General features: G+C 53.7%; 1 protein-coding gene across 1 annotated transcript; it reads right to left on the bottom strand.

The window, feature by feature from the left end:
• Positions 1–11,757: 11,757 nt before the first annotated feature.
• SMIM45 (small integral membrane protein 45) lies at positions 11,758–11,964 on the bottom strand (the record flags this gene model as incomplete). The annotated part of the gene is made up of 1 exon (XM_082665138.1): positions 11,758–11,964. One exon carries the CDS (start codon positions 11,962–11,964, stop codon positions 11,758–11,760), a length of 207 nt encoding a protein of 68 aa, XP_082521264.1.
• Between the last annotated feature and the right edge of the window lie 1,924 nt (positions 11,965–13,888).

Raw genomic sequence — 13,888 nt, 5'->3', positions numbered from 1 at the left:
CCAGGTCTTTCGTCTTCCCCTGATCGACAGAGAAAAGGGGCCGAGCGGGGGTGAGGTGCTCGAGCCTGCAGGTGCTGGCCCTCCCCGTCCTGACTAGCAGCTAGCACTCCTCTGAAGGGGCCTTGTTTGGGAGACTGTCAAGTCCTCAGTGGAGTACACCTGTCCCTTCCTACAGCCCTCCTACAGCTCCCACCTGCTACGTGCCTACACACCTCACACACATGGGCCCTCACACACACACACCTACCAAGATACCAGGTGAATGTGGAAGAATGTTCCAGCAATGGGTGGAACCCAATGAGCAGGCTGCCCCGGCATGAGGAAACCTCTCCCTTTGCAGGCCTGAGTGTGGCCCCTCTCTGGCCAACTCCATGGAGGTCACATATACCTTTTCAGGAGCCCCAGTGGAGGGCAGTGGTTATTGGAAGCTTATCTGCTTCTTCCAGAAGGGGCCAGAGGACTCTGAGTTCCCACACACAGCAGCCAGAATAGGAGTTCAGGCGTCCAGGTAGGAGACCAAGAGGTGACCAGTTTGGCTTGGGAAGAGGGTCTGCACCTGGGGCTCCTGCCTGGAACCAGGAAAGAGCCCTGGGCTGGCCTGCTGCTGGAGCTGAAATCGGAGCCAGAACTGGAGCTGAAGAGGGCCCTGGACGAGGTGAGGCTTGGGAAGTAGAGAAGTAATGAGCATTCACAGGGTACTTATCCAGTGAACAAGCCACAGTATCTGCCCTGGGGAGACCGGCCATCCCCAGGGGCACCGGACAGTGAAGCAGGCAGAGCTATGCTGGAGGTGAGCCTTGTGGGGGAAGCATTAGCTCAGCCTTTGGGGTTAAAGGAGGGAGGCTGGGCCTGGGGCTGGGGGAAGTCACACGGAAGGCCCAAAGGTGAGGAAATGTGGCATCTTTCTGGAAATCCTCCATGGGGCTCCCAGGCTGTATTGTGGGGGAGGGGCGAGACAAGGTTGCAGGGGTGCTGGGGCCCAGGCCAGGCCGCAGTGATGCTCAGGCCCTGGAAGATGACCTGGTCAGGTCTGCAGGTGGCCACTCCAGGACTGTGTGACGGCAAGATCAGGGGGGAAGAGAAGTGGAGGCAAGGAGGGAGTTCCCTGGTGGCCTACTGGTTAGAATACCAGGCTTTCACTGCCGTGGCCCCGGTTCAATCCCTGGTCCGGGAACTGAGATCCTGTAAGCCTCGCAGCAAGGAGAGCAGCGAGTTGAAACACTCTGTGAGCTGGGGGTGGGGCTGGAGAAGGCTGAATAGCACAGAGGAAGCAGCAGCAGGACTGCCAGGACATGGCGAGTCAGGGAGGGGGCGTCCAGGACTGGCTGGTGGTCTGCGTGGATGAGCCATCCCCTGACGGGGGCTCCACAGCTCCCAGACGGCCAGCTGGGGCACACTCTGGGCTCCATATAACCCACCCTCTGGAGCAAAGTCGTTTCTGTTGCTTTCAGCACAGCAGGTGGGGCCGTGATACCGCTGAGGGGGACTGGCAGCAGGGGCTTATGGGGGGGGGAGTGTGATTTTATGGCTAGGGCCCTAAAGTTCGGAGCAGGGGCGGGGAAGGCAGGACACTGGAGGGGTCTTTGTCGTCTTTCACGGTGGCACCCCAGCCCCTCATCCCCATCCAGTCACATATTTGTACCCAAGTCTGTCCCTGCCTTATCACCTCCCCACTTGGCTTATCCCTGCAGCCCTGCTTTGGGGCCCTTCCTCACAACCACACATACCTGGGTACATGCATGTTTACCCTGCACTTAACCACAAACATCTACCCTCAGTGTGTACACACACACACACACACAGCTGGCCAGAGGACAGAATTTCTGAGATCTATTTGTTCTAACATCCCCAGATCCCTTCCCCTCACTGAGCATCCACCCGCCATCAATCACTTGGTACTATCCTCCCCCCACCCACAAATACTCACCTACCTTGATCAGAGAACAAGAAAGGTCTAGTGTTCTTCAGTCTGGGAAGCTAACTCTAGTGCAGGGCCCTCACCTCCTCCGCGCCCAGATTCTGGCTGTGATGACCAGCTCACGGATCTCATCTCTCTGATCCCCTCAGTCTCCAGGCTGTAGTCCCCAGGCCTAGGGCCCAGCCTTCTCCTGACCTGTACCACCAGCTCCATCCACAGCTGGGCTGGGCTGTGGGGCAGGGAGGGGCCGGCTTCTCAGCAGTGGGCGTCAGTGAATGGCTGCTCTGAGCCTCTGGAATCCCAAAGGGCCATGGGAGGCTCGTAACAGCCAGGCTTGGCTGCCCTGGACTCAAGGACACGTGGGGTGTGGTGCCCTGCTGCCTGCCCTCCCCAAATCTGCTCTGTCTCCCACAGACTCTGACCCTGGAGAGATGTCTGCCATAAGAATAGGGAGACTCCAAACATGGCCACGCTCCAGGGGTCCCAGAGCCGACCTCACTTCTGCTTTCCCTGTGCATTGCCCCACACCCTGTTTAGTTCTGTGACCCTCAGACCACCTTGGCCACCCATCTGAGGTCTTTCCTGGAGCAAGATGGAATTCCTGGAGACTAAAGCAGGGGCTTTCTGCTTCAACAACTATCCCCTGAGCCCGTGCTCCCTCCAGCTGGACCCTGTACTAAGGCCCTGAGCCTGCGAAGATGACCCTCCCCTGGACCTGAGGAGACCCAGGAGGCCTCCCAGCCTGGCTCTGGCATTGTGGGCTGTCAGCAGACCCTGGCCCTTGGGCTGGGCTGGGTCCCCTCTTCTGCCTCTATCATAAGAATAATAATAATAATGAAGGTGATAATAATAGCTACCATTTACTGAACACTGACTATGTGCCAGGCACTACGTCAGGGCTGGGAAGGAGCCCGCTTCTGCTCAGGAAGATGGGAACGTAAATAGATCCTTACAGTAACTATAATACAGCAGTGACGGTGGACATCCTCCGAGCACTCACCCTGAGCCAGGAACTAGGCTAAGCGTTCTCCTGGCATCTCCTTTAATCTTCGCCTCGTCACAGGGACCAAGCAACTGAATTTTTAATTTTATTTAAATTTAATTTGTGGCTATGATATTGGACAGCACAGTTCTAAAGGGCCTGGATTTTATTCGTCTCTGGGTCCCAGGTCCTGGTAAGAATTACCCTCATAAGTTTCTGTAGAATGAATGAATAAAAGGAAAAAATGATTGAATGAATGGTGAATATGTGGACCTAGGAACTTCCCCTCTTCTTATTCATTCTCTACCCTGCAAGCTTTAGGTTCTCAAACTTGGCTGTGCTCTGGTTACCAGGACAACCTGGTGGAAGTCCTAGTGGGTGGGGGAGGGGATCTGTCTGGAGTTCTTCCCCTTCTCTCCTTGCTTTGAGGCCTGAGGACCAGCCTGATTCTAGGAAGAAAAGAGGTGGCTGGAGGAGGGGATAGCACAGCTCTCCCTGGACAGATTGAGTTGGGGGAGCCTTTACCGCCCACCCCCACTGGATTGCATTATCTTTGAGATGCAGAAACCCTGAGCTGAAGTCAGGGGTCCTTACTCGTGGGCTTCTCTCCTCTCTTTGGCCAGTGACTCATTGTGCAACTTCTATCAGATCTCTTGCCCCTCTGGGCCTCAGTTGCCTTTTTAAATAGGGACCAGATGCCTTCATGTGGCCTCTTGAAGGTCTAGAATTCCTCCATCTTGCTCCCTGCCAGGCTGTTAGGGCCTTGAGAGCAAGGAATGGGTCTTGTTCATCTCAGTATTCCTGAGGCTCACCTGCCCGTCTCTCTCCTCCAGTGTTGGGGGCCTGGACGAAACTGCCTGCCTGTTAATTACGCGCTTGGGTTCAGCTGCCCTCTAGTGGCCCAAAGTGGCAATGACCTCCTTGTGTCTGTACACAAGTTTTTTTCCCACCAAAGGAAAGGTTGACAGGCCTGAAAGTGGCCTCAAAGGACAGACCTCCACCCAAGCAAAAAATCATTGTGGTGGCCTCCCAGACAAGTGGCACAAGCTCTAGAGTCTCAAATCTGGGTTTGTGACAGCTGTGCGATTTTGAATAAGTCACTTAATCTCTGTGAGCTCCAGTTTCTTCATCTGTGAAGTGGGAATTATACCAGTCAAGATGGGTTAAATTATGTTTCAGTAACAAACAATTCCAAAATCCCAGTGACTTATAATAACAACTATTTATTTCTGATTCATGCCTCATGTCCACTGTGGTCTGGGTCCACTGAGGCTCTGTTCCATGTCTCCTTCACTCTGGAACCCCGGCTGATGGAGCGACCGCCTTCTGGAGCCGTGTTGGTCTTTGTGGCAGAGGAAGGAGAGAGTGGTGAATCATATGGTAGCTATTATATGCTTTGGCCTGGACTTTTCTGATCACAACTCATTGGCAAGAACTAGTTGCAGGAAGGTTAACCCTACCATGTGCAAGAGCTGAAGAGACAGACATATTTGGTTAGCAGCACTGCTGGCCCGCTCACGCGGCTGTAAGGATGCAGTGAGACGTGCCGTTGCACTATCCCTCATGCAATGAATTCAATCAACCTTAGTCATTGAAATTACTGTCTTGTAATTCTGATTTCCCCTTTCATCTACCCTCGTGATTTTCTGTGACTTCCACATCAATACCAACTGTTTACAGCTGCAGATACAGAGAGGGAAATGGACTTGCCAAGTTTCACACAATGAACCCGTAGCTGGACACCCACATCTCCAGGCTCCAAATTCTGAGCTTCCCGCCCCCCACCTGACATGGTGAAGGAGAAGGGGCTTTGCCCTCCCAGGGTTCTTTGTAAGGGTGTTGACTGACAGTGTGACAGTCTTTTGAGGGAGCCTGGAGCCACTGCCTCCCTCCCAAAGCTGGTCTCTCAAGCCTTCCCAAGCCCTGCCCGCTCAGCCAGAGTGGAGAGCCGAGGGGGTAGAACAATGAGAAGCCTGTGCCGCCCTCCAGGGCCAGAGTCCGAACATCGCAGCCACTCCTACGCAGGGACCCTACACATTCCCGCCTCCTGTTTCCCTGTCCTGGGCCCAGCCCAGACATACCCACCGTATCCTGACAGCAACCAGATGGTGGGAGAGGAAAGCTCCCAGGACTCTTCAAAACCTCCCAAAGCATTTTTAAAACCTGCACAAAACCTGACCCCCAGAAAGCCTCCTAGCCTCTCTAAAATCTTTGTCTCTAAGTAGATGGGTGGCCCCTGGCAAGACAAAGAGACAGGCCCCACTCATCCGACAAGCGTGCTTTCAGGGAGGCCCTGCCCAGTGTCATGGAGGCTGCAGGCTGAGATAAGAAGATGCCGTCGCTGCTCTCCACAGACATGTGAAAAAAAATCACAGCACAAGACTAGGGCTGTAATGGGGAAAGCTGCTGGTGGGGTCAGGGAAGCCTTCCTGGAGGACATGGCAATTAGCAGGTCATCAGGTTCTCTCCCTGGACCTAGCCTTACTTGAAACACAACTTTCTGGTTGTTCATGCCCCTCTCCCACCACTTACTTGCCAGTATTCTGTGCTGCAATCACAGGACACCACTCACAACTCTCAGAAAGGTCTGCGTCCTCCCTAGCCTCCACGGCTTTGCACTTGCTGGCTCCTCTTCCCTTTATAGGGAAAACTCTTATTCAGCCTTCAAAACCCAGATCAGTAGTCATATCCTCTTTGATAAACCCCTTCCCTGGGATTCAGTTCTATTTTCAGTTTCTCACACATACTTCTCTCGCTAGGACAGTTGTAATTTGTTTACATATCTGTCTGCCCCTCCAGTTTGTGAGTTCCTTTGATTCAGGGACTATATTGTCGTTGTCTTTGCATTCTTGGTGCCAGACCTAGTGCCTGGGGTAGAGCAGGTATGTGACATGCCTCTGCAGGGTTCTGGAGAATAGCTGTATTATGCATGGGATTTATACAGTGCTTTCCTGCCAACTACCTCCTTCGACATTTACCCTAACCCAGCAAGGCAGGCAGAGCAGGAGTGATATAAAAACAACCAGCTCTCTACAAGAATCTGACATGAGCTGAGCGCAATGCCAGGCACTGACAGAGGACACTTATCTGGGCTTTAATCATCTGTGATTCTCAGTGCCTGGCACACAGAAATGCTTGGTGAACTCAGTTGTGTGTCAGAGCAAGAAACTCGCCCTCCAAAATGCAACGTATTGTTATTTTTTAAAATATTTATTTATGTATTTATTTATTTGGCTGCACCGGGTCTTAGCTGGCACACAGGATCTTCGTGGCCGTGTGTGGGATCTTCCTTATGGCGTGATGGATCCTTTTTTTTTTTTTTTGGTGGCATGTGGGATCTTTAGTTGCAGCATGTGAACTCTTAGTTGCAGCATGTGGGATCTTTTGGTTGTGGCCTGTGGGATCTAGTTCCCTGACCAGTGATTGAACCCAGGCCCCCTGCATTGGGAGCGTGGAGTCTTAGCCACTGAACCACCAGGGAAGTCCCAAAAAATGCAATATTTTAAAATTTTTATTTTATTTATTTTTGGCTGCGTTGGGTCTTCATTGCTGTGCGCGTGCTTTCTCTAGTTGCGGACAGCAGGGGCTACTCTTTGTTGTGGTGCGCGGGCTTCTCATAGCTATGGCTTCTCTTGTTGTGGAGCACAGGCTCTAGGCGCACGGGCTTCAGTAGTTGTGGCTTGTGGGCTCTAGAGCACAGGCTCAGTAGTTGTGGCACATGGGCTTAGTTGCTTTGTGGCATGTGGGACCTTCCCAGACCAGGGCTCGAATCCGTGTCCCCTGCATTGGCAGGCAGATTCTTAACCACTGCGCCAGCAGGGAAATCCCCCCAAAATGCAATTTAAATGGACAGTTTTATAGGATTTACTATTGCCAGGCCCTGACCTCAAGTTGCTCCCAGTACAGTCCTCTGGCATGCCCTAGCAGATGGAAAAATCTGGTTCCATGGGCACTGGCCTGTTTCTGTAGGCTCTGCTGTCTGGGTCAACCGTGCCCCTTGTAAAAAGTGCTGAGGGCACAGTCTACTGTGTTGCTCTTAACACTGAGACATTTCTTTTTAGTATTTGGAACCAGAAAACTTGTCTTTCATTAACAGTCAATTTCTCCTGCTATCATCTAACAGGAATAAAATGATCTCTTTGTGTTTCCCCTTTCCCTGTGGCTGCCAGGAAGCTCAGAGACAAGTAATAGTATTACTGTAGGAGTCAGAGTCGGAATATTTCCTTTCCACCCCCATGTATGTGGCTCCTTCAGCTAAAATCTTCTTGGGTCCTTTATAGGAGGAGCATGTATAAGTAACCATTTATGTAATAAGCCCTGGGGAGAGCACAGGGAAAGGATCCAGGTTTAAGAGCAGAAGGCTTGGGTGAATCCCTTACCGTCTCTGAGCCTCAGGCTCCTCCTTGGAAGCCTGGGGTAGGAGACCCTGCTGCAGCTTTTGGACATTGCCAGCTTTCCTGCGATGAAGACTGGCCACTGCCCAGGCCTCAGGTAGGGTCACGGTCAACGTCCTCCCCGCTGAGGCTGTGAAGCCTGTAACCCTGAACACCTTCACACTTTAGACCCAGTACGGCCAGAATTTTTATTTTTAAAGAGGAATCAGAAAAAAGATTTTTATGTGAAATCTCCTGACTTATAAATGTTGCCAATTAATTTGCATTTTTTCAGGAATTCCCTGGCGGTCCAGTGGTTTGGGCTTGGTGCTTTCACTCCCAGGACCTGGATTCGATCCCTGGTCAGGGAACTAAGATCCTGCCGGCTGCATGGTGCAGAAAAAAAAAAAAAATTGCATCTTTTCAAAGCACTGTGTTGGACATACCAAACTTGGCTGCTGGCCAGATCTAGTCTGAGGCCTTCAGTTAAGCTGAATACATCTCCAATAGGGACTGTCTGGTGTGTTCAAGCTAGGGGTGGGGGAGCAGTTTTCATCATTTCTTCTGAACCCTGCCTTCCCGAGGTAATATCCCAAGAGACCTGACAGTAGGACTCGGCATCAGGTTCTGAGATGACCTGTGCTCAGGTCATGTTGACTGGTCCAGATGGGCCCTGACCCAAGCTGGACCACACACAGGACCCTGCCCCAGCCTTGGGTGATGAGTTTAAAATGGGCGCCTGACCTAGGATGAGCCATGAATCCCACCCCTGAGATATTTGTGCTTGCAGCCAGAGAGAGGGACAGGGTAACTCTCTCTCCACTGGCTGGAGCTGTAAGACAAAAGTTGCCAGAAGTTGGCTGCTACATTTTCCATGATGGGGGGCATCGGGGTTGGTTAGTGAAGTAGGTATACAGAAGCAGGAATAAAAAATAGTTTGAGGGGCCTTCCCTGGCTGTCCTGTGGTTAAGATTCCACGCTTCCACTGCAGGGGGCACGTGTTCGATCCCTGGTCAGGGAACTAGGATCTCACGGGACACTGGTGCGGCCAAAAAAAAAAAAAAAAGGGTCTGAGAAAGAATTCTAAGGGGGTCTGAGTGGCTGCTTCTAGTTGTCCTGAGTCCCTGCTACTTTCCTGTCCTACAGGACCGGAACACTCCAGAGTCTTTGTGATAACTTCCCCTTCTCACCCAAGCTAGTGGAGGTGGGGCTTCTGACCTTCACAGCCGTCAGTCCTAACTCATGCACATGGTTCTGCTTGGGCTCTTCCAGTTTCCTGATGAGTAACAGCAGCACGGGGCTCCCAGTCCTGGCCTCCCAGCCACCACCACCCCCACCGCCACGCCTGACACCTCTACTCACTTGGATTAGCACTGAAGGAACTCGTGAAATCCAGAGCCTCATAATGAAAGAAGTTCATCCCCTCAGGGAAGGCAGCTCAGAATACAGTGGGGCTGGCACTGCCAGAGAAACTGAGGCAGTGTGGGACTGGCTACCCAGTGGGTGGTGCTGGTTACCCCCATTCTTGTGTGGGGTGATCTGTAAGGCACTGGAAGGGCCCTGCCCTCCAATGGGTCCTGCCTCCGCCACGCCCTGCCTGCCCTGGAAGTCCATACCCAGAGCACCGATTCACATGCTCACCAAATTCTGAGGGTTCCTGCCCACCCTCCCCACCCCAGACTCCCAGTCCCAAACCCAGGCACTAGTAACCCCCTGGGTCACCCCGGGTGGGTCATTTCTCTCCGTGCTTGTTTCCTCTTCCGTAAAGCAGTGTCCTCAGTCCCTCTTGGGTTTTGCCCAGCATCCCTTCCCCTCCTTTAAGTAACAGCTGCAACCTACCCCCACCCCCTCAGACCATGTGATCAGTAGAGCCAACTCCACCCCTGGATGCCGGGGTGGGTGCCAGAGCTGCCTGGTAATCAAGGCACCCCCATCCCCTAAGCTCGTAAGCCTTGGGGGCTGACAGGAGCCCACCCCCTGAGGTTGTGCAGGAACAGATGCGTGCTCTCACCTGAAATCAAGGCACAAGGGCTGCATGAGCCTGGGGCTGCCAGGGCACCTTTGTACCACGTGGAGAAAAGTCACCTGAAGGAAGCCCACAGGGCTTAACAAGATGGAGAGAGAGAAGGATGGAGAGCTGGAGTGACCCAGTGACATCCTTGAGCCCCAGGGTCCAGCTGAGCCTGAGTCCAGAACCAAACCCTATTATTGCAGCTGTTTTCAGTTTGGTCTCTTGTGCCTGCAAGAGTCCTGGGCGGTAGTGTGGTGGGGAAGCTGCCTGGTGTGGGGGCGGGGGTGGGGGGAATCCCTGTGGGCTGCAAAATGCTCTGCTGGGTCAGAGGTCAGGGCTGTGAGACTCAGAAACAGCAGGGCTGGGCCTAGGGTGAGGCAAGAGAGGTGCTGAGAATTGAATGAGGGGGCCCTCTTGCCTCACTCTAACCTGGCTCTGCAACACAGCCCCCTGCAATTGCTGGGTTGCCCCAGGGAGGAAGGGCAGCCTCACCCCTCGAGATGAGAGAAGGCAGCTTTTGCTCTCGCTGACTTCTAAGATGGGGCGTGTGCAAGAGTGAGCCCGGGTCTGGGGTCAGGAGGTCTGGTTCAAATCTCAGCATGTTGTCCTGTTGCCTTGGCAAGTCCCTATGAAAATAGAATGGCAGCTGCCTCTGTGTGTCCTCCCCCTTTCAAGGAGGGGGACTTTTTTCTTTTTCTTTTTTTTTTAGTATCTTTATTGGAGTAGAGTTACTTTGCAATGTTGTGTTAGTTTCTGCTGTACAACAAAGTGAATCAGCTATATGTAAGGAGGGGGACTTTTTAAATGGACACACAGCCACCCAGCTCTTCCCAGCCTCCCTTGCAGCTAGGAGTAGCCACGTGACTATGTATTGACTGGTGAGGTGTAAAGGGATGTAAGAGGTCCAGCCAGCAGGAGTGTCCCTCAAAGGGGCAAGTGGCCCCTTCTACCCTCCCTCCACCCTGCTCCTCGGGATGCCGAAGAGCCCCCCTCGGGTGGCACCAACCAGGACAACAGCCCTGCAGCAAGAGAGGAGCAACTCAGGTCCCCGAACACTGCATGGAGCTGTCCACCAGATCAGCTCTGGACAACCTCCCTATGAACTGTACCGTAAGAAAGAAAAACGTTCTATTTGGTTTAAGGCCCTGCCGTTTTGCATCTCTGTGCCCGAATTTATATCCTAACTGGTTCTCTACCCCAGGGAATCCAGTTAGTTAGGGGGGAGGCACAAGTGCTACTGGTTTCTAGTGGGTAGAACCCAGAGATGCTCATCACCCTACCACACACAGGACAGCCCCCCTACAAAGAATGATCTGGTCCCAAAAGTCAATAGTGCCACTGCTGAGAAACTGCTCTTTCCTCTTGGAGAGTCAGTGTTCCCATCCCCCAAATGGGGGATATTGAACTATCATGATTTTTATGAGGACCCAGTGAGATGATAGACATGATCCTACTCTTAGGAAAGGAGACAGTCCTGCAAAGATAGTCATGGAGTCTTTATTATTAAGATAAATTAAGATGGACGCCCCAAAGGAGGGGAGTGAGCAGGTTGCCAATCTATGTCCAAAAAGGAGGCAGTGGTGCTCCACAGAGAAGGAGAGGCTCCAGGGTGGGCTTGGGGCCCCTGGTGCAGTGCAGGACCCGGAGGGGAGGGCAGGGGCTCCTGCCAGTGGCCTCAGCCTTGGGAAAGGGAAGGGATAGGCAAGTCCAGCCGAGGGTGGGGGGTGGGAACTGCTGGTGGTCCCCACACTGCCCACAAAGCTCACCCCATCCCCACCACCTCGCATCCTGCCTGGGGGCCACCTCCCTCACACAAACATGCTTCTCCTTCCCTCCGCACGCCTGACCCCAAACGTTCTCTCTCTCTATCACACACACACACACCTCCTTCCTCTATGGCCTTGCCCCTTGCACACCCCACCACAAACACTCGTCCATGCCAAGCCCGGGTCCGGAGTGGTAGGACTGGGCTGGACTCAGCTGACATCCCTCCAAAGGGGGCCCTTTCCTTGGGTCAGCTTTGAACCCTGGCCCATGAAGCTGTAGGGTCGATACCATTGGCTGGAGTGGGGAGCTGAGTGTCACCGAGGATCTGGTAGGGAAGTGGGAGATCTGAAGGCTCAGGACAGGCAGGGGCAGCCATGCCTGACGCCGGGTGGAGGGGCAGGAGTGCTGGGCAGCACAAAGGCACTGGGGGGCCGTGGGGCGTCCCCAGAGCTGGGGAAGGCAGGTGTGGGATAAGCTGGCTTGACCTGGAGAGCAAGCCCTGGGCCATCAGCAGCGACATCTCAAGGCACCCAGGTGCCCCACAGCCAGGGTCCTCCCAGAGCCCCTCCTCCTGGGAGGAGCCAGGCTGCGAGGGAGAGCCTGGACGACCAGGGATTCTCCTCCGTCTGCCCCGGGGTCTCCAGGCCGGGCGGGACGGGAGAGGGCACCCGGTGCCCGCCCCCCACCGCCAACAGAGCCGGTCAACTCAGACCTCGGGGCCCCCGAAGGCCAGGTTGTCGCGAACCATCATTGTCTTGCGGAGGTCACGGTCCACGAGGGGTCGCTGCATGCGCCACTTGTGCGCCTCCTGCAAACCGGGCTCGAAGTAGTAGATGCAGGCGCCGAAGCCCACCAGAATGAGGACAGAGATGAACAGGTAAACAGGCACGAACCAGTCCAGGAAGTGCGGCATCGCGGAGGCCTTGGCTGCTGAGACGCGGTCGGTGAGAACCAGCAGAGAGGCTGCTTATCCCACCCACCCTCCCAGAGGGGGACCCGCAGGCTTCACAGAGCCAGGAGGTCGGAGCTTCACCTTACGGCTGGGAAGACGGAGACCCTGGAGAGTGGAGAGCAGTGACTCAGCAGCCCCGGCCCCCTGACCAAGCACACAGCTGCCCCCACCCCAGGGGCCCACCCAGCTCCTACTCACCCTTCTACAAGGAAGCTTATAGCTGAGGGCTGGCCCTGGCTCAGTCCCTCAACAGTATGTGTGCCCTCAGGCAGGTTGCTTAACCTCTCTGGGCCTCAGCATTGTCCCCTGCAGAAGGGGACGCTACCAGAGCCTTGTGGGGATTCAGTGAGGTGACTGACCCTTCAGAGCACTCAGAAAAGGACAGCTGGGGCCATGCCTCCTCTGAGCTGTCCCTCCCGGCTCTGACTGTGCATTTGCAGAGGCTGCCACTTACTAGGCCCCTCACAGATGAGTGGGTCCCCAGCCACCCGTGCATCCTGGCTAGGTGTGGCTTAGTGAAAGCATGGTGAACAACTGCCCATCCCTAGGGGACCTGGTTGATATCAACAGGCTCTGCACAGGCTCCTGAATTCAGGCCCATGCCCCATTTTATAATTATAAGAGTATGGACACAGTGCCAGCCCCAAAAGACTTGGACATTGGTTTCCACATCTGTAAGATGGGAGTGAAAACAGTATCTAGGTCATAGGGCTGTTGTGACTGTTAAAAGAGTTAATTTACGTAAAATGCTCGGAACCAGTGCCTGGCGCTTACCAAGTGCTACATAGTAGTTTGTTCTTAATTCTCTGGGCCTCAGTTTCCTTATCTGGAAAATGGGCATAGAAGTAGGACCCACTTCTTAGGGTCTCTGTGAATGTTTAACAAGCCAATGCCTGAGGAGCACTTAGCATCATGCTGCTTGGTGCAGAATCGGCACCCAGTGAATATCAGCTATTGTTATTTCCAGTGCGCCAGAGGCGGGGAACGCAGGAAAGTGGAAGCTAGCAGGTGTAAGGTGCTTCACAAGTTTTACATATACCCAGACTCTTTAGAATGGCCCAGAGATGCCCACATCTGCTCTCTGCCAACCTTGCCAGCCTCATCTCCCACACTACGTGCCATCATAGGGAACCACTTGTCAATCACCTATGTGCATCTGCATGTTATACAGTCTACATCTTTGCATATGCTTTCATTTTCCTTGGAATGTCCTTTGCATTCATGTTCATGTGGCAAACTCCTATACATACTTCAAAAGCCCCACCACAGGTTATCTCCTCCAGAAATGGAATAAATCAGGGCCCATTTAACCCACCCTCAGCCCCTTCCTGAGGTGTGAGAAAGGGGTACGGTGAGGAGCCCCACTTCTGCCTGTCAGGCAGGGAGACCACAGTCAGAATGCAGTCACAGACCTTACAGAAGGCCTATGGGGTAGATGTTACTGTGCACGTTTTACAGATGAAGAAACTGAGGCCCAGAGAAGTTCACTAACTTGCCCTGAGTTACCCAATTGAGAAGTGACAGAGCTGGACTCCAACTCCCCAGCGATGTCCTGAGGTTTGATGGGGAAAATACCTGAACGGAATGAAATGAGCAAAGGCCCACCTTGTCTTCTAGGGAGGGAAGAAAGGGGATGCATGGAATGACCTCCAGGGCAGGCTGAAGAGAAGCTCCAGCTTTTCAGACCTCTGTCTCCAAGCTCCAGCTCCTCTTGTCCCTCTACTGCCAGGTGGGTCTACGAGGTGGGCTGTGAGGCCAGGGGAGGGAGAGATGCTGCTTCCCAGTCCTGCGTCCACCCAGAGCCCCTCCCCTGCCCTCCACGGTCCCCACTGGCTGTTCTGAAACACAGTGTCTCAAGGTGCCCTATTCTCCTCATGGAGAAATA

Source organism: Grampus griseus, assembly GCF_964374135.1.
Source record: "Grampus griseus genome assembly, chromosome: 11".
Lineage (NCBI taxonomy): Eukaryota > Metazoa > Chordata > Mammalia > Artiodactyla > Delphinidae > Grampus > Grampus griseus.
The sequence above is the reverse complement of the archived record's forward strand: the minus strand, read 5'-3'. Positions and strand labels throughout refer to the sequence as shown.